We start from the raw sequence: 27,991 nt of genomic DNA, 5'->3' as shown, positions 1-27,991 counted from the left end.
GTTGTATAACACCATGACCGCTGTTCGATCACTGTACGTTTATTTATCACCCTAATCCGTAAAACTCTTATAACTCCCACCCTCTGCTATTGGGCACCGGGTAAGTGTCAATTTCCACCCACCGATCACGCAGCTTCACATCGTCACGCTTCGGTTGCAATTCGACCGCTTGGATATGATGCGCACCGGCGCAACACCTAAACGCAACTGAAGAGAGGTGGCCAACACCCATCAACGGTCGAGGTAACGCCGCAGAACGCGCCTTGGCGAGCCGAGCGTAAAAAAGAAAATCGCCATACCGCCGAGTGTGTAGGTAACGCATTCAAGGTTGGAAAAACTACGATTGGGCTAGGTAGGCGCTGCCAGGTTCCATGGTGACCACGTGCCGCAGCGAAGGTCGACGAGGACCGCGAACGATTTTGTTTTGTTGGCGGCGGCGGTTGCCATCGTGACGCTCCGATTGCGCTTTCGGTCAAGTATTCCGCTCGCTAGCGGTGAGAAGGCACGCACGGACGCAGTCAGTTCACTCAAGGAGTTTAGGAGCTGTGTGAAAGATTTGCATACAAAATTAATGAACAGCTTTGCTTACCCCTACTTAGCTGTCCTTGACGCGGTAAGGCGTCCATGATTAGCCTAATTTCATGTTACAGCTAAATAACAAACTAAAAAAACAATAAAGCAATCTGATACGACATGTGATATTTCAGTAAAGATCCTTTGTATCAAACCGTGATGTGAGTAAAGGTAATTTCAATATATTATGTTCTATCCTGCTAACAGACAATCAATACATATTTCAGAACGACAAACCCCGCACGTTCCTATTCTCGTTCGCTGATAGTCCAACCGCTTGCGGATGGTTGGAACAGATCATATAAAGTTAAAATAACAATTGATAGTTTTGGTAGATTATTTAGAAATGAATAACACGCCGTGATGTTTGAATTTTCATTGTATAGAAAGCGATACAGATCGTGATCAGAAATGGGAATATCTTTGACTTTTTTTAGTCTCAATCCACGTTTTCTTCCAATTTTTCTATATATTACAATAAATTGGATTCTTAATATTTACGTTTTATTTCAATATCTTAACGAAAGTTCTTGGTGGTATGCATTGAAATGTGTTGTTTTCCATCGCATATAGGGCATATTTCGTAAGAAATTATTGTTATATATATATCTGATACATATCTCATGTATCATACGATACATTTTCTATCTAAAAAACTAACAACCGAAGCATCAAATGAAGATATTAATTATACACTACCGAATTGTAAAATTATCAACAAATTAGTAATGTACCATAACAAATTCAAATGAATATTCATATTTCCTTCTTTGATAAGTTTACTATGACCAAAGCATCCGTTCGGTCACAAGGGTATCCAAACCCCAAACATGTCCATGCCCTCATGCCTAAAAAATGCTCCAAAAGACTATATTTGTTGAATTGGTAAGGGGAATTATTTAGCTTATACCTGTAGCATAGCTTTCTGTTAAAATGTATATTTGTGGTGCATAATCCAGGATTTGCTTTGCAATATTCTATTCACATTGCTCAATGGCTCTAATATTATTCTGCTTCTAGATCGCTGGTTTGCTAGGGTGAGTGTGTGCATATTTTATACGTGTTCCGACCGCAAAGGACGGGCATAATCATCAATTGCTTTGTAACATGATGCGCTAGGCGAGCATAGCGCAGTAGCGATTCCAACATTCTCACAAAAAATGTTACAAATTGCGAAAGTTGTACAAAGCCCATTGCTTAACGAATAATCCGAGGAAAGTGGGAAGTGTGCATAAAGTACACAACATACACAACAAGAGAGTACAACGCGAAGAAAATTCATACCATTTCAGTTGCGAAAAGGACACGGGAAAACTGGACAGCTGGAACTGCCATTCAATCGTTTGCCTGCTTCCTAGTCCCATCACTTCATTATCAATTTTTGTTTTCGCAGGGCAACTACGAGCCAATAGAAAAAATATTAAAATTGATCATAGAACTCGATTCACTTCAAAGCAAGTATAGCCCAGCCTGTACGACAACATATTATATCATAATTCAACTCTTCTATTTGAAAAACGCGGATTTAGCTTACACATACAAAAACACTAAATAGTAAAAACCACTTGATTACTCACACCTTGTCGACCCTCTGCCGAAGGCCTTAGCTTACTTCGTTACGCTACAGTTTATCATATTACAAAGGAATTGATTGAAACATTCGTTTTATTTCAAATCCGTCTCGTCATCCAGCAGCTCATCGACGTCCTTTTCCCAGTTAGTGTTGCGCTCGTTGACGCCATCGTTGACGAGCTCATAATCCTGCAACTCAGCCTCGAGGTCCTTCTCCCATTGTTCTTCTAGAATGATCATCAAACATTATGGTGCATTAGGAATCTAAAATTGACAACAAGTTTAACAAACACGTGCAAGCGCTAGTGTGCTTTTACTATTTGGGACTGGTGAACTTTGAAGCAATCCAATCGAAAACCAACAGAAAATATCTAACGTGTCTTATAACAAACAAAAAAAAACAATCATTTCATTTTGTCAAATAAACCCAACCGAACACGGATCAAAATACTCGCAAATAAGTGAACAGTGCGCGAGTTATTCAACGATCGTGCCATATGTGAGACACCAAAGATCAAACTTTTATGTTCATGTAGTTATAGTGTAGGCACTATTGCTATTTCAATTGATCTGTCGAGCTAATGCTTACGATTAAATCCTTTAACACCGGATTAGCATAGCCCGATTTGTTGTTCGCTAGAGCATAGTAAAATTATAGTAAGATGAACGACATACAGTGAAAACAAAATGAGGACTTTCTTTCTTTTTTTCACCCCATAATGATGATGTGTTATCATCCCGAAAAATTAAGAGAAAGAGAGCATACGGGTTAGTTTTGGTTTGAATCAATAATTGCCTTAAAATTTATTTTCTCTATACAGAATAATCGTCTCCGTGGGTGTGTTTGTGTGTGACTGTATGCGAGTGTGTTAAGGATCCTCTATTTTCGGTGAGAATGTGTGCACCAGTGTCAAATATTTCGTGTTCCTTGGTAGTTTGATTTGAAGTGGGTGGTTGTGTGTAGGTGTATGTATATATATGTACGTGTACGTTGGTTGAATGTGGTTCGTTTTTGGGTGTTTGGTACGTGTCTTCCCAGTATAAGTTTGGTTGCCATTCCGAATGCCGAAGGCGAAATGTTGCCCACACCATAAATCCTTGTGAAGGGATCTGTGCCAGTTTCTTGAATTAAACAAACTATCGTACTCCTTTCCACTCCGTTATTAATAGTTTTTGTAGTATTCCTTAGATTATCATGATTGCAAGTTAGCTATCGTATCCAATCTCTTCCAAACGTGACACGAGAAAATGAGGAAAAAGAATACGACAAACTGTAGTCTTCGCTTTCTTGCTTGTCTCGTTAAACGTAGCTAGCAAAAAACCAAACTGTAAAACGTTCACACAGGAAATGAGGCCAATAGCCATGAACTTTGTCAATATCGCATCGATTCCTTCCTCGGACCCTGGCTAAAAACACAGAAAACAATAAACTCGGATTTCGCTTCGAGCATTCATGCCTTTTCCTACGTAACACGTAACTACGTAAGAGGTCCTTACACGCTCACGCTACCTAAGGAACCAATATAAGAATGTGATCGTAAACGATTGTTTGTTGTTTTTTTTGTTTGCTTGATAGTTTCACAACACCACGCACACAGATACATACAGAGAGGAACAGTTTGAGAGAATTAGATACTTTTGGTGAACTCTTTCTCACATACTTGATGTTTGTTTCTTTAAGTTTAAATATATGTTGTTTCTTGTTTTCCTTTGGTTTCGCACTTTTTGTATTTCTTTTTTTTTTGCATCACGTATTCGGTTGTATTGTCATATCTCTGTTGCTTTTTACATCCTTTTTCCATCGCAGTCCTTAAAACCATACCTACGGAGCGCTTTTCTTCCTGCCGATTCGCATCATCCGACTGACACCCGATTTTCATAGGCGAAATGAGTAGTTTTTTGCACCAGAAGGTCAATGGCAGATGTGCTGTGGTTCACCTATCCGGTATTTAGGACCACCCTATCCAACGGGACGATTGTAGATTCTATTATCATTCCTCCCTTTATTCTCGTTGGTCTCCTTTCGTTTCAGTCGCTCTCTACGACTTCGATAATTATTGCGCTATTCACGCACCGATAAAGAGCAAATATACTGTTCTAATAGAATCAACGCAAATGCATAACATCGAAAAATCTGATTTATCTCTTCAATACTAGCATTTATGGTATGAGTACTGCTGCTGTAGCTATTACGCTTTGCAATGTTGTTTCGTGGGTCGTGTGTTCCGCATAGCGCTGAAAGCATTTTGTCCGGCTATGTGTTTATGATACGCTTTCATAATCATGTCACGTTGCGTCCTACGTTAGCCAGAGCTAGCGGGGGATTAATCTGAGCAAATAGTTGATATACGAGATACGCTCAACGACGTTTTTGTGATCCCAAGCCGATTGCTACCAATTATGTACGTCTTATCGTATCGACCTCGGGTTTATTCGATGCTGAACTTCCCAATATACGGTACTATGTTGCTCAAGTCAAATTAAATAACGTTTGCAGTGCGTTTAGTTTCGCTAGAACCAAGGAATTGACAGGACAAACATAGGCCGAGCGTAAAAAGCAAGATGACATCATGGTGTATGTTTGATATAACCTTACGCAGAAGCACAAGCATGATTGGTACATATTATACATGAAAATGGAAGATCAACTTTAACACCCATTATGCACATTTTATTGCTAAGAATCGATGTCCCCTCCACAATCTAAAACAATCAATCAACATACATTTTTAAAGTGGAACAAAACAACGCCATCTACGATGTGGAAAACAACGAACACGCGCGTTTTAACTGGGTGACCATATGTGTGTTGTATGTCCAACATAATCTGTATCGGTGGGTCATGAGATAACAAATCGTACTAGTCGTACAGAAAAAAATTGGTTCACTGCAGTCAACTTTCTGCCCTAAGAACAAGTCATAATTGTGTAGTAAAGAGATGTTTGTTAGTTTTTCACGCTCTTCACCAATTATGTTGCTCGTGTACCCTTAAACCACAGCCTGTTACAACAGGCGAACATGCGGAACAAATCAATAGTAAGACACAAGCAAAAATATATAGCCGCATACATGGCATATATCGTAACATATGCCACGTTAAGACGACTGTAATGCTAACAATATCATCCATACGCGATGATGTGAACGCAATCTTTTCCATATAAATGTAAAATAGTAAACAACATCTTTAATTTTGGCTTGCAACCATTCCTCTTTCAAAACCGATGTTTAATGCTAACAGAAACAAACACATATTCTCCGGAAAGAGGGCTTCAACTGCTCCATCCCCACAATTGGCAGAGATAACAGCACATGAAATATTCAAAAAACAACGTAGCTTGGCAGAGCCCTTGCTAATGCCATGATAATGTACGCTCATCCTGGCATCCTTCCCGACTGTTTGAATTTACGATCGGCTTACTTTGAAGTAGCGAAAGACGATCCACAGCTAGACAGAAAGGTACACTTAGTAAATTTCGTGTGTCGTGTATAGATTTTTCTCCTTTTTTAGTGGCACATGATCGTATTTTCATGCTTGCACGCGTTTCAGAGTGGTTATATACTTGGGTATGTGTGTGTGGGTATTGAACTGGAGGCGGCGGCGGCGGCGTTGATAGTGTATGTTGGCTTTCGTGTTTCAAGGATACAGTTTTTGCCGTTAGCTTGTAGGATTTTGTCTTTTATTTTGTTGCACGATATAGGAGATCGCGTATGTCAATATGGGAATTGATGAATTGATTTATCTTCCTCTAACGTCACTCCACTTACATAAAGATTTTTCCTAAGCACTGGAAACAACAACAATAAATATCTTTCTCGATATAAGTTTCTCTTCGTTATTTTTTTTCATCTTCAATGCTACACCTTCTGCTTAAGATCGGTGAACAGATTATTATAGCTAGATAACTAACGTAAGTACAGGTCGTCGATGTTTGGTAAATTTATGTCCTTTTGTCAGTAAGAGATTCGTCTGTATATGTGTGTCTGTTGGCTAATTGGATGCATTGGTTTGTTGCAGGAATGCGTTTGTATGTATGTCTGTCCTGCTTTCCTCCTCGATGTCCGCCCTAGCTGTTTCGTCGGGAAAATGGTTACTAATTGATTCCGATAAGATAATATGTGTTTTGTTTGCTTAAGGAAGGTTTTCGGAACGATCCGCTTCCTCAGAGATTGCTGGTGTATATTTAGCTTAACGTGGTTTCATTTAGTATTTCGTTTCTCCTCTCTTGATCGTGACTTATTGTGTGCCTTTTAGTCAACGCCATTACGGTCGATCAACAAAATAATGTTATGATACTGCTTTTGCTTCCCCATCGTTTTTCTTTTCAATAATTTCAATGTATCACCATTTGCGATACCGATATACCGATTTGGGTGGTGTATATAATTTGGTATATTATATTAACATCTTATTCCCACGCATGTTCATTAGTCCTTGTTTGTTGCATATGTGATCTTTTATTAGTTATCTTTAAATAGTTCCGCATTTAAGTCAAATCTGTGTTATGTACTTTTCTTAGGCGCAACGACATAGATACTGTAAGTTGGTTTGTTTTCCAGGATGAGAAGATAGTTCAGCATTGTGTATTTGACTTATCTCATTTGCTTTACTTTCACTTTCCCTCTGCTCTCCTTTTTTTAGTGCTCTCTTTTTCTTTGATGTTGTTCTTCCTAGTATCATACAACGTGGCTTTCATTCGCGTTCGAACAGATGCTTTTCATACGCCGTTTGCTCTCCATCATGTACAATAAGAATAAGTGCGATTACGGTAGATTATTTGCTTTATCGTACTATGCTTCTTTAGGCTGTTTGGTGGTCCATAAGTTCACGTGGGGCAGCATAGAGACGAAATTAACAGAGACAAACAAACCGTACAAAAAACGGGAAAGCGAGAAGAAAAAGAAACGTATGTTAGTAAATTCTGTTAGATGTTAGTTCTTTTGGATTTGGTCATAAATTCTGATACGAAAGATTTAAAAATTGAATAGGAAATATTCACGTTATTGTGGTATACGAAAGATAATACACATTATAAATAGCAATGAAGAAACTAAAACACTAGTTCAGACGAAAGCCACTGTGCACATTCGCACTACATAACCGGGCTTGCAAAAAAAATGACTTATTTACAAAAAAAAACAATGAATAGGCTGAAACACGTTTTTTTTTTCAACTAGTTCTGTGTTTTAGAGAAAACCATGCTCAAAGGAATGAACGTAAAAATACAATCAATTAAACGAGAAAACACGTAAAGCACTTACGCTGGAAATATTACAACGAAAAAAGTTTTCTGTCGGAAGTAGAAACGTGTACAAAGATCTACTTCAAATAAAAATGTTTAAATGGGGAACAAAAGAAGATGAAGTTTGGTTTCCTAGCTAATTATACTCTCAGCTCAGCGTGACCAGAGTTGTCAGATTCAAATGAGTCCACGCAAACAGCCTAAATAATTTTTTTTCTTTAAATCATAAAACATATTGGAAGAGTTAACTTGTTTAGTATGTTTAGCTGTTATCGTTAGTCCTGCATTATAACCACATGAACTATTTTAAGAAAACATACATTTAAGAATGTGAAACTTGTTCAACGTGTAAAAAAGTGAAACCAACATTTTTGTATGTTTGGCATAATCATGATGTGTATGTGTGTGCGTGTGTGTGTAGGTTAAAGATTACAGACAGTACTATTTCATATCGAAAGCATAATCTAAACTGAAGTTCAATTGCTGAAAAAATGAAACTATGTTTAGAAAATGAGCAAAAATGCTTCTAAACCAATAACTCGTCTGGGAATTGATTTAATCAGATAGAAAGTGTTGCTACCAAAATATACGATACATGCAAACATATTCAACTCATAATGGTATAAATAATATAAAACATGCCTGCAAATGGCGTTTAAACAAGATAATGAAATATTTTGTAATCACCATCATTACGTTATCAATAGATTCCTATTCCAACCACTTAGAGTTATCGATAAGTGATTTCAAAATATCTAAAAAAAATCATTTCTGCTATATATTGGAAAGCGATAACAACCCATTTTAATTTGCAAAACTGTATCACCTAACAAAAATAGCATCATCCCGTAGTTTATCGGTGCAATTATTTCAAAAAATTGCTTAGCGATGGGTTCATCGGTGCAATCGAATGAAAACCTCGCTTATTTGTTGAACGTAATGCCGAATTGTAAAAATATCGCTAGATTTTTCGGGCTACAACATCACACACATTCAATACGAGAGAAAAGCATATTATTTCCGCAATGCACTACAGAGAAAACTACAAAATATTTCCACAGCGACGGTCACATTAGAAGATTCAATACGCACCAATGGCTGAGGAACGTACTGCATGTACGTTGAACAGGTAAGAAAGAAAACTACAATCATCAGAAGCTGCTACTACATACTAGATAAAGTAACATAATTATTTTGTTTTAAATGATCCCAAACAAATTTTCACTTGAATTTTTTTACACACGCACGCATATTTAGAGTGCAAGCAAACGTCTACTACATTAGCACACAACAGATCGTATCGTTCAGAGCAAGGACAAGTGAGACATAGAGTCAAGCCAAATCAAAAGCAAGACAAAGTTTGTGTGGCGCACCATACCGACAGTGTTAGACAATGTGTTCAAACAGGCACGACAAAGCTATGCACGACAACAATTCAAACACACGTTTTTCATCGAATTACACTTGACAAGTTCAAGATTCGATCTCGAGATGCATCATGCTTACGTTATATCCCATCATGCTTACAGATTCCACCATGTTCGATTTGTTTTCCATCGCTCCGATGCAAGTCCTTGCTTTCTCCGATGCAAGTCCTGGCATAGGAATTGCGGAAGATAGTGGGAATTTTCCGCGAGGAGTTTCAATACAGGCAAGAGTATGATGGAAACTACGACACTATGGATCGTTTAAGTTCTATTTGACAAGCCGTAGACACATTGGAGGTTCTGTGATAAGGTTGTTCTACATAACAATCACACAATCTTTCATAAAAATGTCACATTTACATAGAGAAAACTCCATGAAAGGTCAAGGCAGGATGCACAGGGCAAAGTAAAAGTCACGTATACATAAAAAGGAAAGGCATAAGGAGTTCTTGATCGCAACCGTGAAAGCAGTGTTATGCACACTGATGTGGATTGTGCTTCCAGGGAATCCTTATTATTAATAAAACACGAAAAATGCCGTTCGTATCACATTCAAATAGAAGGAAAAGTAGTATGGTATGACAGATTTTCACCAGCAAGGAGAGAACGAGAGACACACAAAAAAATATTAAGTTATACGAAGGATAGTAGATAATTGAAGAAGAAAAAAAAACACTATCCCCTACCGTCAGCTAACGGAACGTTTTCTGACTGATGGTTGTCTGATATCAGGTGATTTTGTGGTTTTTTTGAAGCGATAAGCTGAAGAAGTTAAGGGAATCGGATGTTACAACAATTCCGTAACACCGGTCCGTTTTTCAAACGTTCATCTGGAATGGTCAGAAAGTGGGAATGGCATGTATAGTAGTAAGCCTCTGGTAACGCTGTTAATATTATGCAAGACCATTAAATCAAACATCACACCACGCTTGGGTTGACTTAAAAATTATAGTAATGGCCATTCGATGTAGACTGATCGTAGCGCAACGCATAACGCAGTGCACTCATGTTTTTCACAAACGCGTGCGCTGTTAGTACTAATTTTCATTTTACGCATTTTTTTTCTAGTGGTTTGTGAAACGATGACGCTTTGACTACTAGTCACATAAAAACATCACTTAAATATGTGACCAACAAGTTTACAGTAACAAAGCTTATCGCAACATACCACGATCATGTGAGCTTGGCTTTTCATTTCTATCAAATAAGCTCACATTCAATTGCCCAACCTTGACCAGTTCACACAGGTGGACACATTGAAAATCATAAATCCTCAAACATAATTTTGAACTACGGGTACGTTAGTAATCTGAAACCAACCTACCGGTGGTTATCCGGTTGTTTGTTTGTTTACCTGGAAAAAGGTTAAAAAATATTGCACTGTTTACATTATCTTCACACTTGACTAGTTGTGAAAATTATCATATTTTACAGCTTCTATCCTAATGCAAGCCATTCTCTATCTATGATTTGCTTGTGCGAATGTCTCTCAATTTATCGATGCATCGAGTATCATCCGATTCATGCATTTAAACTTATAAGCGTATATTTCATAACAACTGAAGCCGCCAAGAAGTGTTTCTGTAGTTTTCTCTCTTAGTGCTGTAATCAAATGTACTATATAAAATTTGTGCTGTTGGGATCGTTTACAAACACTAGCGATCATGTGCATAACATCTTAATAATATTTTGATCAAACAAGATCAACAAACAGATCAAACAAACTATCTTGATCATGGGTTTGTAAAGGTACCAGATAAAAGCAAATATTAAATTGTAAATACAGATTAAGTTAGAACAAATTTGAATGCTAATGTAGAGACATCCAACTCTCTGAAAACACATCACCAATTCCGGTTACGTTCATCTAAAGGCACCACGCAGACCAACGTTAGATATTTAATGTTTTAAGTTTATTAATTGTTGCCTCCTCCTTAAGCTATATCCTGCGATTGGAAGCAGTTATTTGTCTTACCACTCTTTTCGTCTTCAAGCCCAATCGATTCATTTGCTTGCTGAGCAAGACTATCGATTCCGAGCTTCTTCATGCCGGCCTTTACTTCCTCCAGGTCTTGTTCATTTGTTTGGAAACTGTCCGAAATGAATTCGCTGTGTTTGCTTTTAGCTGGCCCAGCATTATTGCTGATAACGCTACCGGCGGCTTCACTTTGAGGTGCATGTATTTTCCCTGGACTGCTCGGTGTCTGTGACATTGTCTCATCAGGACTAGACGCCGGTGAGCTAATGCTGCCACTCTGGTTGGTAATCAATTTTGATCCACCAGAAGAGGCGTGTTCGGTAACTTTAGGATGATGTTGGTGAAAAAATTCAAATAAAAACAAAGTTATAAACTAAAGCGTCTGAATAAATGATAAATAAAGAATACGAACATAATGACAAAATTAAGAGAATATTTGTAGTAAATGAAAAAAAACAAACAACTTAATTGGCGATTAATAAATTGAATACAAAGCATAAAATGGGCTAAACTTTTTTCAATTCTCCTTTATCGAATCAATTTCCTCGACTCGTGCTCTATGGTGCAAAGGGGCTCGATTAGGATATATTATCGCGAGGTAAAGCATGTCACTCTTCTATTCTATAGCAATCGTCTAAATCTAAGATTGAACATATATTCAAACACATTAAGCTACACGTTTTTATTGTATTTACTACAAAAAATGATAAGAAAAATATACATTTTTCATAATATGTTCGTTTACCAAATTACAAAACAAAATATCATGCAAACGTAAAGTTATACAACTCAATGCGCTCAGATGTACCCGAAACGCTTTACTCAAAAAAGAATGGAAGAAGGTTGCGCGGGACGTTTTTTTTTTTAAACAAAATGGACCTGATAGCATAGGATGTGAAAATTAGTGTACATTACCCTCTGTATCTTCACTGGCTCCTCGTTTAACAAACTCATTGTTATCGCCCAGAGTACCCAAATCAGCTGCTTGACATATAAGGGAGACACGGTAGAAGTAATTACGCCAAAAGTTCTCCTCCGTGATGCTGAAAGTAATGGAAAAGTTAGGTATATTATTATTTATTTTTATTGTTTGTCATGTGTTTTTTTTTGAAAATGTTCAAGTGTAGGGTGCTTACATTTTGGGAACCAACTCAAATCGCATCTTCTCCAACTCTTTGTCATCGTTCATGATGGCCAATGCAACCGGGTACGACGAGTCGTAATCAAAATCGAACTCAACACCGGCTGGTGGCGCTCGGACAAAGTTTCGGCGATCCTTCAGTATAGGAGAAAAATAATTAAGGAAGAAGGGATAAAACGATTAATTTAATAAATTTAATTTCAACACCCAAATCGAGGTTAAACTCCAAATAGATATGTGTTCAACTTACAGCCGATAGACTGAGAATTTCCTCCTTGATCTTTGCCTCATTAGCATGACCAGTCCATGGACACACTCCGGCGGCTCCTCCCCCTTGTTGATTTTTTATGAACGCTTCCTGTTCCTTGCTGAACTCACCAAGAATACTCTGCGGTTGGAGAATTAAATCGTTAATTTCGGCAAAAGCGCACATTTCTCAGCTATCTCAAGAGGTGTCATACGTACATTGTCTTTTAAATGTTTAATCTTATCGCCAGCTTTGTTGAACGAAGAGTACAAGAACGATCCAATGGATTTAGCACCTGCAGTAACCTTATGCGTAACTATACAAGGACAGAAAAATCATTATGGATAAGAAAAATGCAACAAAAATGTTTTATTATTTAAATCGTTACCCTGTCCGATTTGTCCAGCATTTTCTTCGGTTGGTGTTCCAGGACCAGTAGCAGGACGTGAATCAGCTCCTCCAGTGGCACTGAATGTTTGAATTGGACGAGAATAAAAAAACAAACAAAAATATCAAGTACAGAAGAATAACATACATTTTTAGGAATAGAGCGAAACAGCGAAATATACGTTCAGAAGCGAAAATGCTTTCTTTACGACAAAAAAGTTAACAAAAAATAGCAAAATTTGAGATAATGCATTCGAAGAAGAGCTTTAATAACTCGTACATTCGGTAACTAAAACGATAAACAAAACACAACACGCAAAAATTAACGCAGCTTTGCTTAAGAAGTGGTGTAAACTGTGTAGTGGCAAGATATGTAGCATTTGAATATATCGAAGTATATTGTGTAAAGACAAAAACGTGGAAAAAGACATTGCAAGAAAATGTTAAAGAAAGATAAGGCAATAGAAAAACACTAAAATTGCTAAAAATTTAACGTATATCGAAAAAGTAGAAAGACTTACAAGAAAAGTACCAAAATTGGACAAAAAATATTTCATAAATCATAACAATACTTAGGTTGCATTGTATTCCCATGGATAGAAACAAAATTTGAAAGATAAAGATTGACAACGAGGAGAAACATTTCAACGTATCAACGTTGAGTTGATAGAAAGTGTCTAACTGTACTAGAGCAAGTGTAAAGTAGAACAACAAAATACTGAGAGATGTAGTGAAGAGAGTCACGATTGGTGTTACAATACAAATATCAATCCGCAAATACAAATGTTTCCATTTTTTTAAAAACGTAACTTTTGTTAAATATGTAAACTAAACTAAGTTCAAAAAGTTCAAGTACGATTATTCTATTGATCGGCAAAAATCAGCCAAAACCAATTAATTCTAATTAATCTACTGCAATTCATTATATTTTTCCGAATGATCGAAAACATATGCAATAACGTTCGTTTATAAGGCTAATAGATACATAAAAAATATCTAAAGATATCAATAGTTTTACGGTTCATTGAAATTTAACAGGGAAATCAATTGTTATCTGTAATCATCATCGCAAAATTGAGCATGTCACATAAGCAAAGTCAATGAATGTCTATATATGACCAAAAATCGAAAAGAGAAATTTATTCATGATATATGGAATCATTATGAGATGCGATGCGTATATTTTGATACGAACAGTTTTTTTCTATGAGTTTATGGCTTGAACAAAGTTTCTTTTTTTCTTTACGAATTTAATTTATGTGCATGCAAAGCAAGGTTGATATTCCTTCAGGTCAGTGATATCAGTTTGTCAAATATCGGTTTGTGAATCGCTATGAAAATGTAATGAAACACTTTAAACCCTTTTATCAGAATTACACCTTATTTGTAACAAAATCATCATTCATAGACCTTGGGCTTGACTATACAGTATCTGCATAAAGCTTTTGCATAACAGAGCCGAATTGATTGTTTATTATATTCTCCACATCACTTTTCATTCTTTTTAGAAATGGTATCGAAAACACAATATTTGTCCTATGTTCTTTTAAATTCCTTTTTCATATTGCTATATTACTTGTTGAATACTGTAGAAAGCGTCCATTATCGACCATCCCGTTCTGTGCTTTTTTTGCATAATCATGCTAATTTAACTGTTTCATTCAACCATAAGCATTTTCTCCGCATTTTCTATTATGAAGCGAACGTTCTACCGTGCGGCGTGTTCACCGAGCGGCATGGTTAATGATCGGTTGAGAAAAGTATAAATGAGCAGTATAAAAAAAGACAGAACAGATTTCAGTTTATGGACGTCAAGGTCTACCCGAACTGTAGAAAAAGTATCAACCAGGAAGAAATGCAAAATAATACAAGCAAGATGGCACCATCCGCGATAGGTGTGTTTTTATTCTCACTATCTCACATCATAGCTGTTTGCAAGTTTCCTGTTATGCTAAAAATGGCAACATCAGTTTCACGAAGGAGCAGCTGAGCTTTTGGTTAGATACCAAAAGAAAACAACACCGCTATCAAGGAGCCTTACACTAATGACGCTCGTGTGATATGGAACCAGGTGAAGAGAAATCCTCGGCATAAGCAACGCCACGCCTCACAAGTACAGAGCAGGACTACGACTAATCGCCAGCCGGAAACAATGTATTAGAAGAGCAACAACACGAATGGCCCTAGCTGCGAAAAGCAAGCTAGCAAAAGCATAATCCAATTGCAGGATCGTTCACTGCGGTGAAATGAAGAAAATTAGATTATTTTCCACGCGATTTTGAAAGCAAATAAAAAAGGTACACGAGCACCACGTAACGGACGCAATGGCTTGATTAACATACAACAAAGGCGTAGAAAAGATGGGATGACGGAAGATAAATGGAAGAGAAAGTTGAAGAAAACAAAACATAACAAACGGTAACGGAGCACAAACAGAGCAAGAGATTAAAAGTGCAATAAAATGACACAATTAACTCTACCTTTCCTGAGGCCTGCTGGGATACGATAAGAGAAAAGTAGTAGAATGTGCAGAAAGGTATGGTAAGTAAAAAGAAAAAAGAAGTTATATTTATAGAAAAGGACTATGAGAGCATTCGAAATTTTAAAGCATCAATAATTCAATGGCAGAAACTATAGGACTAAAACTAATGGCACATAATTTCACATAAAAGCCCTGTATAAGTAAATTCTTCCGATAATTCGAATGCCCAAGGAGCAGTGTTACTAACATAATTGGATATGATCCATAAATTGGGCACGGAGCCGTTGTTAGTCGTGGATTATAGAGATGTTATCATTGCTAGTCCCAGAAGAGATTTTATAAATAGATTTTTAATATCTACGCTACTTTCAGCTTCTTTTCGAAGGCTATGGTATTATTAACATATTTTTGTTTATTGAATTCAACGAACGCTTTGTATACGAACCTCATGCTTAAAAATTCATCAATATCAATGCATCAACAAAGATAGCGGAACAGCAAAAAAACGTATAAATTCAAAGCAACTAGTTAATCTGTCAGCTGGTTACATCAACACGACACAAACTCGAAGCTAAACTGCGCACGTATAAGCGAAAGCAAAATTGCTTATCCTCGCAGCTATGCTCAAGAGATGAAGAAATGACGTGCGAAAAAAAGATAACTGGAATAATCATAAATTATTCTGAAATTCCCACCCCGATTTCCACACCTGCGCTCTTGCTTAAATCTTCCTTGCTTTAACAGCAATCCATCGGAAACAGCCTTATACCATAAAAGACTAATCATAGGACAAAGATTGAGAAGAAAAAAGGGCGCACAGAATAAAGACAAGCGAGTTTTGAGTATCGTAGTTGCCGCCCATGGAGTTGAACATGTAAGATTAAACATAATTTACGTCGTGTTCCATTTTCATCATCAGCTTATCGAATGTGCTTGTGCAGTTGCAGAGATGTGAAGATGCAGAGGTTTGGTTAGCTTGATTTTGGGATATATATTGAAGACGCTATATATTAGTAAAAGCGTTTATGGTGCCCTGAAGCATATCGAGAAGAGCAAAAGCGATAATTGTACACATTTTTCAGTAATTAATTTGCGTTCTTGAAGAGTACAAATAAACTAAAGTTCATCACATTTTCTACGTGTCTTCTAGTTCAAAATTCTGCCTTCAACGGTTTTCATAGCCATTGCCGAAAGCTAATTTGTAGGGATATTCTTGCTAATGGTAGCGAAACTCATGACTGGCTCAATTTTTCTTATATGGCTCGCAAAAATGGTAGCAACATTTGTTGACGTCAACCTCGATCTCGAGTCGACTAAAGTAACTCAATCGTGGAAAATGAAGGCATTTCCAAAATCTGGCACGAATAAAGGTGCCGCTACCAACAAAAGAAAATGGAGAAAAGAAATCTTCAATCCATCAATTCAGCGCTTTCAGCGTTTGGCTCTGGAAAGTGTTCAAGGTCAACGAATGGATTCGATCCTCTTCAATTCTTTACATTTTCGAGAGTTTCTTCAAAGGAAACCTTTCAAACAGGCAATGGTCGGCATCTACATGACAAGAAAAGCTACGAAGGCAAGCGAAGAAAGCAATCCGCGTTCTGTTTTTTTTTTTTGTTTTGAATAAACGATTTTAGTTTTTCCTTTTCAGCACCATGCTCTGGAATCGTGACAGCATCTTTACCAGTAACAAGTTTTAAGCCAAGGCTAGATATTAGAAAAAAATTGTCTCATTTGTACAAGGAGAAATTTAAACAGTAAAAAATGTGGTAAATACTTAGTATGTGTGTTTGCCAGTTCGATACAAGGATGTTGATGTCAAGCTTATGTTAACGACGGTAAGCAGATTGTTACTGCAAGCGATTGAAAATCCTTCAACATTCGGGTGGGTTAAAGTAAGAAAAGATAAGTGTATCAAAACCGTCATAATCGAGGGTATTTTTCATAAAACTTTTTGAACCTTCTGGACTGTGTGACGAAATCGAATGAACCGAACTATAGTCAAAAAATGTTTCTAAGATCTATTCTAACAAGCAGATGCGATAAGCTGAATGATCATAACATACACAATGACCAGACCGTCAATATAAACAAATTTTGAAAAATGAGCTGCGTTGTGTGTACCAGAGTTGTTCGTGAGGAGCATACACCACGTAAAGTATTTAGCTCGACAGGATATTGGAGATATTTTGAGATTCATGTATTCTAAATATATCTTTGACATAAATTACGTTCGTCTCAAGCGCTAGCTGCAATCAATCCAATCCTAGCGGACACAATCAGCAAATGAACAGCGAACGAGGTTACACTCTGCCCGAAGCCAAGTGTGGCTAAATTATTACCATGATTCATATAAATAAACGCTATGTTTTACGAACAGTAATTGCCTGACTATCGCAGAGCGAAATTCTGGCCAAAGAAAAGATATAAAGCACGACAGCCTCGCACACATGACATTGCACAAAAATCACACCAGTGTGACTTTTTCAGTTGTCACATTCCGATGATGGATGGTGTAGAAAAGTGAGCTTGAAAGTGGAACGTGTGCAAGTATGTATATGCAGAAGGAGAATTTGTTTGCGGGTTGAGATGCATTATGATGCAGCTTTGCTGCTGTTAGGTATTGAATGCGCGAGGAATATGAGTGGTTGCGAAGGGAATTTATATTTCTTTCATTTCCCACTTCAGGTTCGTTTTGCTTCTTGTACTCATTTTATTGTTCTGGGTTGTACTAGCTGGTGGAGCTCCTGCTGCCGTCACTATTACTATTGATGATGCAGTTGTATTGTTGTTGTTGTTGATGTTGCTGTAGTTGTTGTAAAAGTTGTTGCTGTTGTTGATGCTAGTTGTTTGGGTGCTGTTTGTCACCCTCACACCACGCTCAATTGCAGGGTGATGGTGAGTTATGAATTGGTTATGATGTGTTGAATGCATGTTAAAAATGTAAACAAAAAAAAAGAAACCAAAGCAAACGTTGCGATAGAATGAAACGAAAGACGAATAAAACAACAACAAATCTGGAGGAAAGAAACTTAAGACGAATCCCGCCCCCAACAGCGGGTGATCCGTGAATGACTGGGCGTCTCCATCGCACGGGCAGTGTTTGAACCGCGGGGGAATAATTTTCCACAATGGCTCCCTGGCGCACAATGCCACACCATATCACAAAGCTGGAACAGACGAACGCATGCAAAACAGACGGAACGATTGGGGTGGGAATTGAGGCACGTTTGGTATCATGTTTCGTCTGTTCCACTTTGTCCGGCGATACCGTCGGTGAGATGGAATGTTTGGAAGGCGAGTGCGTTAAATTTCGAAAACAATAAATCAATAAACAGTAATGGATTATTGTACACACTAAACAAATATTACTTAAAACTAGAGTTCAAATGGGCCATACACAAATGAAGAAATTTTCATGAGATATATTCATATTTATATATATATATTCGAATAGATTTCGTTTTATTTTTGTTGTAGTTGGTGAGAAAGTGGTTGAGATTGATCTGGTATAATTCACATTTAACAGCTTTTTTGCGCTTGTTCTTATCTAGGAAAAAAGTTAGCAACTTTGCGCAAATGTGCTACTGGAGCTGAGAAACTACTACAGAGTGGTTGAGTAGATATCGGAGCTATGGATTGAGCTACTAGCAAAAAAATAGGAGTGCAGATCGAGAGAATAAGTATTACGAGTTGTTGGATGTTGGTCGTTCTGAGCTAGGGATGAGCTAAGCTGATGCGACTAATGGTGAGCGAACAGGGCGTTCTGTGGATTTAGCGCACACAGTTGTGCGGGTTGAGTATTGCAAAGGTATGTACGTACTTGTACAAAACCACCAACTGCATAGAAAACTGTGACGGTGAGATATCGTGGTTTATGATCAATCGCTGTAGTTGATGCGGCAAGTGTGGTGAGAAGGTGATTGACAAACAAGTGATGAAAGATGCATAACAAGTACCAGGATAACAACTGGCAATCAAGTGATAGGCTAATGTAACTCGAAACGGAAGAGACACATTTTGTTCGCAAGCAAACGTGCTAAGACCCCGATCAAAAGTAAATGGTTCATTACGATAGATATAGAGTGAAACGCTAATTACAAGTATTGTACTACATAAAAGAAATAAATAATGGCACATTAAAATATATTTAAAGCGCAAAAAACGAGGATTTAATGGAAGAAAACACGAGGACATGATAGAAACCGACCGAGAAGTATTACTAGCGCTAACATTTACAATACAATAACGATTTGTTAAAGGGTTTAATACCTAGTCAAGAAAGAAAAACGAAGAATTACACACACGCCTTCATGCGCTCCTACCGCACAGTAAACGTTACAATAATTTTTGTAAATGAAACCATCCCAGGTTTACTGCCATTCTAATTCGAATTGTTAAAAATTATTGCTGCTTTGTGTAGACGGCACCATAACCACTTCCAGACTAAACAACTTCACGTTAGACCAAAGCCTTGTGGAAAGAAAAGCACAAAACATTTTACTCAAACGAGAGCCTCGTTGGACAAATGGAAAAAGATCTAAATTAATTCGCCATTTATCGTCACTAGTCGTGGAGATACTGCCCTTTCCTACCACTGTGCAAAACAGACAGTTTATGCATCAAGGACAGCAAGACAGCAGACCTCGCCGTCAGGCAGCACCGAACGGGCAAGATTTGATTAGTGTTTTAATGTTGCCGCCCTGCAGGGCGTACAAGCGTAAACAGTAAACCGGCATCCTTTTACACCCACAGGGCTAATCCCAGCTGCCACCATGCGCTGTCATCGATTAGACAATTACAGCTGAGCTGACCATCGTAACAGCGCCCAGCGACATATTGCGCCGATGTCCGTCTGCAAAAAGCATCCTCCGACATCGGGTAGGCAAGGAAGAATCACTGACCAACACTCCCACGACAGCTTACAACCAACTGCTCGAAAGGCACTCTGCAAGCTGATGTTACCAGAAGCACAGTGAGGCGAGAAACGAAAACCACCACCCGCTGGTTCTACGTGATAAACTGGATCCCGCGTGTGCTGTTTACCTCATTTCCCTCCTCGTGGGACGTCAACAACGTTACGAGACCGTTGTCAACAGATTGTACAGATAATTGGCTGCTGTTTTTTTTTTCTTTGACCAAGCTAACTGCTTCTGGTTTTTTTTCAATCCCTCGCTAGCCCAACGCAGGACTGCATGTTAACTTGTTAGGGTTCATCGCAAAAGTTTCGTCACGGTGTCTCTACATCCAACAGAAGGTTGGTGCATGGAGAGTAGGACGGCAAGACAGGAAATCATGCAGAATGATTTCATTAACAATTTATTATATGCCACCGATTGCTCTTTGGAAAATCATTGGAATCCTTGGAAAATGAAAATCCTTGGAAAATGGCTTGCGTCAATATTCTAGGTTCCAATAGCTGATTTCACACGATTTACGAGTGTATGGAACATTCACTCATCATCTATTAAATTTAATTTGTACTGGAAGTACAAAATGTGAATGCAAAGCGCTTCAAATACGTGATGTGTTATGTCCCGTGATCTGCTTTTCTATTTTATGCAACGGAAAACCCCGAATCGACATAAATTTTAATGTTTTCTACGCAGTTTTTTATACAGCTTTTATACGCTGTACTATCTTTTTTACATCGAAAATACACCAAATACCATTAATACATAGGTTGGTCACATTAGCATAGAAAAATATCATATAGCTATATGTTAATATGGGAAATTTTTTAAGAACATTTTTGAAAATTATTAAAAAAAAGGTGTTACACAGCAAGAGTGCTGCTGACAGTTTGGTTTAATTTACATGTGTGAAATAAAACAAATACGTTTTTTGTCAATATCAAAAAAATATTCCTATTTAGAAAGGACATCGAGCGAAAAAATACAAAACATATATTCGATGGTAAAGAGCCACAACGACATCTACGTGCAAAGTTAACGTTTAATGTGAAAAGGAGGAAAGAACAACAAATCATACTCATGCACACCAGCGTCAGAATGGCCGGATTAACCGATACGGAAACACTACTGTATCGTTAACATATATCCTTTCAAAGATCTAGCTACAACAAGGTTTAGCGTTACAGCTGGTTAGCCTCTCTCAGTTAGTTACTACTATTGTTATGACTACTTTATTTCTCTTCAGTAGGTTACGAAAGGACTGAAGCAGCATTAGAAACTCCTTCAATATCTCGATTTCTACTAGAGTTCTACAACTGGGATACTGTGAGTGATCACTTGCCACCCACTTTGCAGGCTTGCGAAGGGAAATTTTGAAATAGAATGCCTTTAGAACAACATAGCAGCAAAGAACATGCTCAAAACAGTCCGTTTTAGGGGTAAAACAGGTGAACCTTCGAGTTCATAGAGTGCCCAGCGTGTCGAAAACACCGCACAAAACAACAACAGTGTTCTGGAGGCGATCGACATAACCACTCTATCCATGATTGCGCGTATGCTCACTATTATTGCGTCTGCGACACTATCCAACTCTCGCGCCTTTTCTCTCGCCCCTCGCTTCAACCGTATACTGTGGGATTCAAATTTCAATCAATTATGTATAGGCCCATTTACCTAATATACCTTGACCGGTCCTCCTCATCGGCAGCATCCGTCGAGCCGGCAATACCTTGACTAGCCTTCTCGGGCGACGTGACCAGGCCTTCGTTTGTGATGCCACCGTTTTCGTCTGTCTGGTTCGCCTTCCGCAAACCCGGGATCGATGGCATGGAAGGCATCGCTGGCATAGCTGGCATGGAGACAGTTGGCATCGCTGGCATCGAAGGGATCGAGGCGTTACCGAGCCATCCCGTTACCTTCGATGACACACCCGAGAACACGCTTCCCTTGGTAGGGCTGTGGAGAAAGGATACAAAATAGCTCAAGGTTACCAATGTGGATTGATCAATTTTAATAGGAAACGGAAGTCATTAACAACCTCATTTCATGTCTGTAACTAGTATCAACCGACCCGCTCCGTATTTCTTTCACCGATCTTATTCCTTTTTTTGAAAAACAAAAAGCAAAATTGCACGAAACACAGCCAAATAGCAATCGTGCCATCGTACGTCAAAACTTTTGGATCGAAAAAGGCAAAACGAACGAAAAATAAAGACATTATACACTCAACAGAAACGAAAATAAAAATGCTTTTAAAAGGTCGGATAAATATTTATTCGCATCAATTTTATCATCACATTTGCCGACCCCTTGCCAAGAACTGTTTGCAAAGGCCAAATGGCGAATCGATCGATTCGAGGAATATTCTTCAAAGCACGCCACAATTTTCGTCTAACAACAACGAGAAGAAGTGGTAGAAATTCGGTAAAAGTAGCTACAAAACTTATGATGCTATTTTTATATCTCGTACGAGTACGAGTATTAGTTAATATACTTCATAAAGGACTATACTGCGTTTATGAATCGGCTGGAACTTGATAAGATAAACAATTGACTTTGCAAATACCTGTTTCAATTTTTACTAAGTATACAATAAACGCTACAGCAATGTAACGGTTAAAAGGCATTTTCAATTAAACTTTCCATTACGATGTTGCTGAAAAACGTGTTTCTCCTCATGGATCGAATTACCTTTTGCAATTCAGCGTAGGCATATTAATTTTCCAATTTAATCGAAATACGAGCCGTGATTGGTATCATTATTCATCAAGAATCATGCCTCTCAGAAGCATGGGATATTCATCCCAGCATTGCCACATACTACAAGAGCGAATCTGCACCAGCATTTCCGAAGGAACAGAACAAAAGACATACTACGGTTCATAAATCATCATATTGATTTTAAAACTATAAACTCCCGTGCCGTTATTTGCCGTACGTATGTTATGGGCGTTGGCTTTCAGATAACCATCTCAAGGATATCGTCTAATTTTAGTATCCCTCTTGGAGAGCCACGTGGAATCGATGCTTTATAACATCCGTCATATCCGTCGTCATGTGGTTTTGCAGCCACGTCGTTTCCTCGCACGTGCATAAAGTGGATTCGTTTTGGCTATCCATCTTCCGGAGCCTTGTGATTCGGATCACGTAATGATGTGTCTTTAAATTTCTGCCCGAAAATCAATGATCTGCCAAGGCAATGACCCACCAAACGCACCCAAAATGCTCGCGACTTCCAAGTTGTTCGTCGTTTGTCTAAATGATTCACAATTCTTTGCCAGGTCATTGTGCAAAGGATGGGCGAGAAGTATTTTGTATCTGCTTCGGGGGATGAGGCTGCGATCGCAAGAAATATGCCAAAGACCGAGCATTCCATTTACTCGCGCGGACGTGATCATAATCGCAAATAGTGTTTCCACCGAGTACGAGCCAACAGGAGTAAACAATCTAAACACAACCAACGACGCAATTTGAAAAATCGACTACGGATACCCGTGGTAGCACTTTTTTTCGTGACAAAACAGTTCATAGTTCCTATGTATGATTTTCATTATCGCTCCGCTAAAAATAAGCCAGCCAGTCACATGCCTTTGTAGTAAAAACAAATCGCACAATGCATTTATTGTCTAGCATGATATTATTCGAAAGTAATGAGTTAAGTATACTTTCGCAATTAATAAGTTCTACATTTAGTTTCTCTACAAAAAATAAAAAAAATAACAATACAATAAAGTTACTATTGTCGATGAAATAAAACAACGTTGCTAATATAATATATTTGAGATCCTCATGCTTTCAATTTGCTATCACACGACCAATAGAATTAATCACATAAATATATAAAATCAAACTATACCACAACAGCTTCATAATAAGTTAGCTTTAAGAGCGGTCAGAGTTATTTTGTTTCATTCACTCAAAAAGTTTTACGAAAGCATTTAAACAAATTTTGAAGCATACATATGGCGACAACGGAATAAACTTCCACAAAAATAATCACTCAAATGGATGATCTATTTCTTTTTTAATAAGGAACCTCTTCAAACGATTCATATGGAGCTAGTTGATTTTATCGTGTACATCTTCCAACCACGACATGTGCCCCACTGAGCTATAGAATTACTGTAATCGACGCAGCTAATGGCGCAAATATTATCCAACAACATCCATTCTGTAGATGAATCGTTATAAAAAGGCGAAAAAAAAAACAAATGCTAGCCCGATTATACTCCGTGTCGGTATAATGCAAACTGGAAGAAACAGCTAGAGCCTTTTTGATAACACTAGTCTTAAAGCAACTAAACGATCAGCGCCGTCATTCCATGTATCGACCATTGGTGCTCAAATCCTGTGGGAAACTGCACTGTTTCGTAAACAGCATTAAAATCGTTCACATTCCACGCTCAGAACGATTGTACTCGTTTTTTCATCGTTGAATCGACGTCGTGCAAATATCCTTTTTGGCAAATTCCGGTTACGTAATTCCCGGTTCAAACGGAAATACGTAGCCTCTCCTGTTGGCCCAGCCCCTGAGCGAGGGCGCATTTCGCAAAGGGCGATGGCCTTTTTATTGGCGCCCACCATTTGGAGTACGTTTGAAATACATCCCGCAACAGTAGCGAAACAGCTAATAATATCACATTGAACGAGCACAGCTTGGCCTCCAAGCTTTGGGGCCATGCTTCGAGTGCAATAAACAGTGGCTACCCTCCCACATTTCTGATAATCGACAAATATCAGTCTGCTGAAGGCCACGAAAAAGCGGAAAAAAGCAAACAAGGAGACAGATTATCCCCAATATAAGATAAAGTGAAGCCATTCGTCTGGGTATTGGGTCGGGTGGTTTTTATATCCTCGTCGCCTGGGACAAACATAACACCACTTGTTCGTGACATCGCATACGGTTTTGGGTTGGATTTGTTGTTCCACCGTAGTGTTACCAACATTCATCCATTAATCCGCAACTGAGAGCGAAAACCTCCGTCTAGCACGCAGTGTGAAGATAAGTTCATCAAGTGAAACCTAAAACATATAATTAACAATTTAAGCAAAATAAAATGATGGCATGCGAAACCAGGAAACAAGATTGGAAGTATTAAAAAAACGAACAAAAATAAATTGAGAAGTTTATAAATAACCTAAAATGATAATAATACTACCTCAGCTTTAACAGCATTTGCAAAATTATTTATCTGAATATTGTGGATGTTCTGATTATTCTTATTTGATAAATAAATAAAATAAAAATCAAAACATCAAAAAACTATTTTCTCATATGATTATAACTTGTGCGTTTTCATATGCTATTCTTCTACATAAAACATAAAATACAATGATGAACTTCAAATGCAATGCAAATAAAATTTGATACTTTTTCATCAATGTTAAATTATAAATCAACATTTAATAAATAACGGTGAACGATGTATGTAACAATCGTGTTGATATGTACAAATAATACAATATACGCATTGTATTCAACCAAGACGAGCAAACGTTCTTCGATACGGCTTCGTTTAATTATTTATTAATAAAAGGGTATACTTTTAAATGTATTTATACAAAACGAATAATATATAAACATCAATATGAACCAATATAAATTGAGGTAAAAAATATGCACTATTTGTAAAATATATTAGACACAATCAAACGCATTGCGTGATGTTGAAAATGGAATGGAGAGCTGTCAAACCTCGAGAAAGCTCCCACGTGAGAGACCGTGGGTGAAAAGCTTGGGAAAATCGAGAGACTAAAAAATGCCGTGGAAAACTACGGTGGAAAGCCGCACTGGTATCAATACAGCCGTAGGTACAGTTACACGAAGCTAAAGTAGAATCGAAATAGTCAAGAGAGCATCTAAAACGAACGCGCAATGTGACTATGGCAGGAAAAGAGAAAGAGAGAAAATGAGAGTAGAGGAGCTTTTCGTTTGAGCGCACCCAGAGCGAATAGTCGATTTGGTATCATGTGATTTGAATTTTCCATCATCCAGAAAAATATACGTTTTCATTTGCAACGATGAATTGCAATGGGTTTATCGTCGACGGATATTGCGACACAACATTGGCAACATGCCGTACTCATATGCGCGCATTCAGATAGAATGCTATACAAAAGTTATGCCTTTATATTAGCCATATCCCTCACGTGTTCATATCCGCATAGCACGGTCAGACCGGTCGGATTTCCAATTCCTCTAACTTACCTTTTATCGCCGCCGTCGCCACCCGCTGCAGCGCCAGTTGCATCTGCAGTAGCTGCAGTGGTTGCTGCGGCAGCCCCGGAAGTAGTAGCTGTCACAGTCGTAGACGCCGAGTTCGGGGGTGTGGGAACTTCTTCGTCCTGCGGTTCGCCCTTGGCCGCTCCGATCCACGAGGTCACTTGATTCGTTAATCCGGAAAACATGTTCACTGCAACAAGGGTTGAAGGAAAGTATTGGAAGGGGTCTGCTTTTTTCACGTGACTTTAGTCGATGGTGCAACTGGGCTAATCTCAAGTGGACTGTTTCTAGCAGGGGTTGCTTTTGCACGAAGTAGTAATTCGCAAAATCGATTCCTATGAGTTACTTCGCTTTGCACTGATTTTGTGCAAATTCTCTAACCCTTTTACGCTGGTATTAGGCACGATCACTTAAATACAATACTAGTTCGACGGTTCCAAGGGGTTTGCAGAGATAAACCTATTTTTTTATTTCCACTGCAAATACACACTATCTTTTTCGTTGATTGCACAATAAGGACTACACGTTCAATCTCAGCAAGCGCACTCCAGTCATTCGTATAGCACGCCGTTCTCACCCTCAATAGAAGAATCAACACCTGATTGACCCAAGAAAAAGGAAAAATCTCTCGTTTCGTCACTAGACTTTTTCCTCGACTAGAACCCTAATCCATCTGGGTGAAATAGATGCACATTTGGTGATGTTAAATGGCAAAAGTTGTAGTGCACTGCTCCATAAACTAACGCCAGGAAACTGCTCGAACAAATCGCTGTCAAGGATTCGAGCCAAGGACATTAAATGGAGTCCCTAAGGTTCCTTCACACAATTCTCATTTGAACAATAGCAACCAGCACTCAAATAGATACCGAAAGGGGCTCCTGCAGCTGCTACTGGGATGGCTTCACAGATCGCAATACTACAATCGACTATATGTGGTACGCATGGCAACGCTTACTTTGGCGCTGCTACGAACGAACCTTGACGTGTTTGCTCGAGCTTTTCAGAAGTCGATGCTCAGTTCATCCAAGGCAAAAAAAGCAATGTAAAATTCCTACTAAACAATTAGATTTCGGGATTCTCACCACGTCAAAACTCTAGTGAAAATGTCTAACTGAGCTGTGAGATGAAAATTGTTCGCACACTGGGGAAAAACACCAACGCCAAGACTCTCGTGTGTCTCTGTCTCTCTCTCTCTCTTTAGGGTAGTACCTCGTGCCGAGAGTGACAGTTTCTGTGGAGGAGAAGCTGATCACACGCACGAGTACAACCGTTGGTAAAAGAGAATACCACCGCTAATAAAGCAACGGGTCTGAGAATTTCCCGAACAGGAAGTGCTCTCGTCACATCGATTCCACGACAGAACCGGCAAACGAGGAGCACAATAAAGAGGCACCTTGGCGACTGGTGAGAGCAGTGGAAACAACGAAAAGCGATGCTCGAAAAACGAGCTTTTCGTCCTTTCGACATTACCACCAGCAGCTCTTCGCCTGTTTCATCTCGGGTAAGTATACTTTCACAGTATGAGAAATGAACGCCTCTGCACACACCGATACACTTTTAATTCACAAGCAAATATGACAAGATTTATTACGCCAGAGCCATTCCGCCTCAAATTAGCCCGCACAATGCGGAAAAGCGAGGCTAATGAGAAATAAAGAGAAAATTTAGTTAAGGAAAGTTTGTCCGTCAGCAATATCCGAATGCAGTAGCGCGGATATCTTTTAGCCACAGAAGCAATTTTTCCGAAGCGTATGGATCAAATAAGGAATATCAAAGGGGAAAAATGTTCAAACGATACCAATTTTCGA

General features: G+C 38.4%; 1 protein-coding gene across 1 annotated transcript; it reads right to left on the bottom strand.

Moving 5' to 3' along the window:
* Positions 1-749: 749 nt before the first annotated feature.
* Positions 750-26,368, bottom strand: LOC128721321 (synapse-associated protein of 47 kDa). The gene is made up of 10 exons (XM_053815062.1): positions 26,169-26,368; positions 21,635-21,916; positions 15,049-15,063; positions 12,570-12,649; positions 12,400-12,497; positions 12,185-12,322; positions 11,930-12,069; positions 11,709-11,836; positions 10,791-11,117; positions 750-2,372 (listed from the first exon to the last, which is right to left on the bottom strand). The coding sequence occupies exons 1-10, from the start codon at positions 26,366-26,368 to the stop codon at positions 2,239-2,241; spliced, it is 1,542 nt and encodes a 513-aa protein (XP_053671037.1). The 3' UTR covers positions 750-2,238.
* Between the last annotated feature and the right edge of the window lie 1,623 nt (positions 26,369-27,991).

The sequence above is a fragment of the Anopheles nili genome, chromosome 2 (genome assembly GCF_943737925.1).
Source record: "Anopheles nili chromosome 2, idAnoNiliSN_F5_01, whole genome shotgun sequence".
Classification (NCBI taxonomy): Eukaryota; Metazoa; Arthropoda; class Insecta; order Diptera; family Culicidae; genus Anopheles; species Anopheles nili.
This window is presented reverse-complemented; position numbering and strand designations above follow the sequence as displayed.

Bases quoted from the DNA above. Each gene is read 5' to 3' on its own strand.
- LOC128721321 (XM_053815062.1), bottom strand. From the start codon at position 26,368: ATGTTTTCCGGATTAACGAATCAAGTGACCTCGTGGATCGGAGCGGCC. The intron at 12,323-12,399 runs GTACGTATGACA...CTCCAACCGCAG, and splicing joins TTAAACATTTAAAAGACAAT to AGTATTCTTGGTGAGTTCAG. The intron at 12,070-12,184 runs GTAAGTTGAACA...CCTATACTGAAG, and splicing joins AAATTCTCAGTCTATCGGCT to GATCGCCGAAACTTTGTCCG.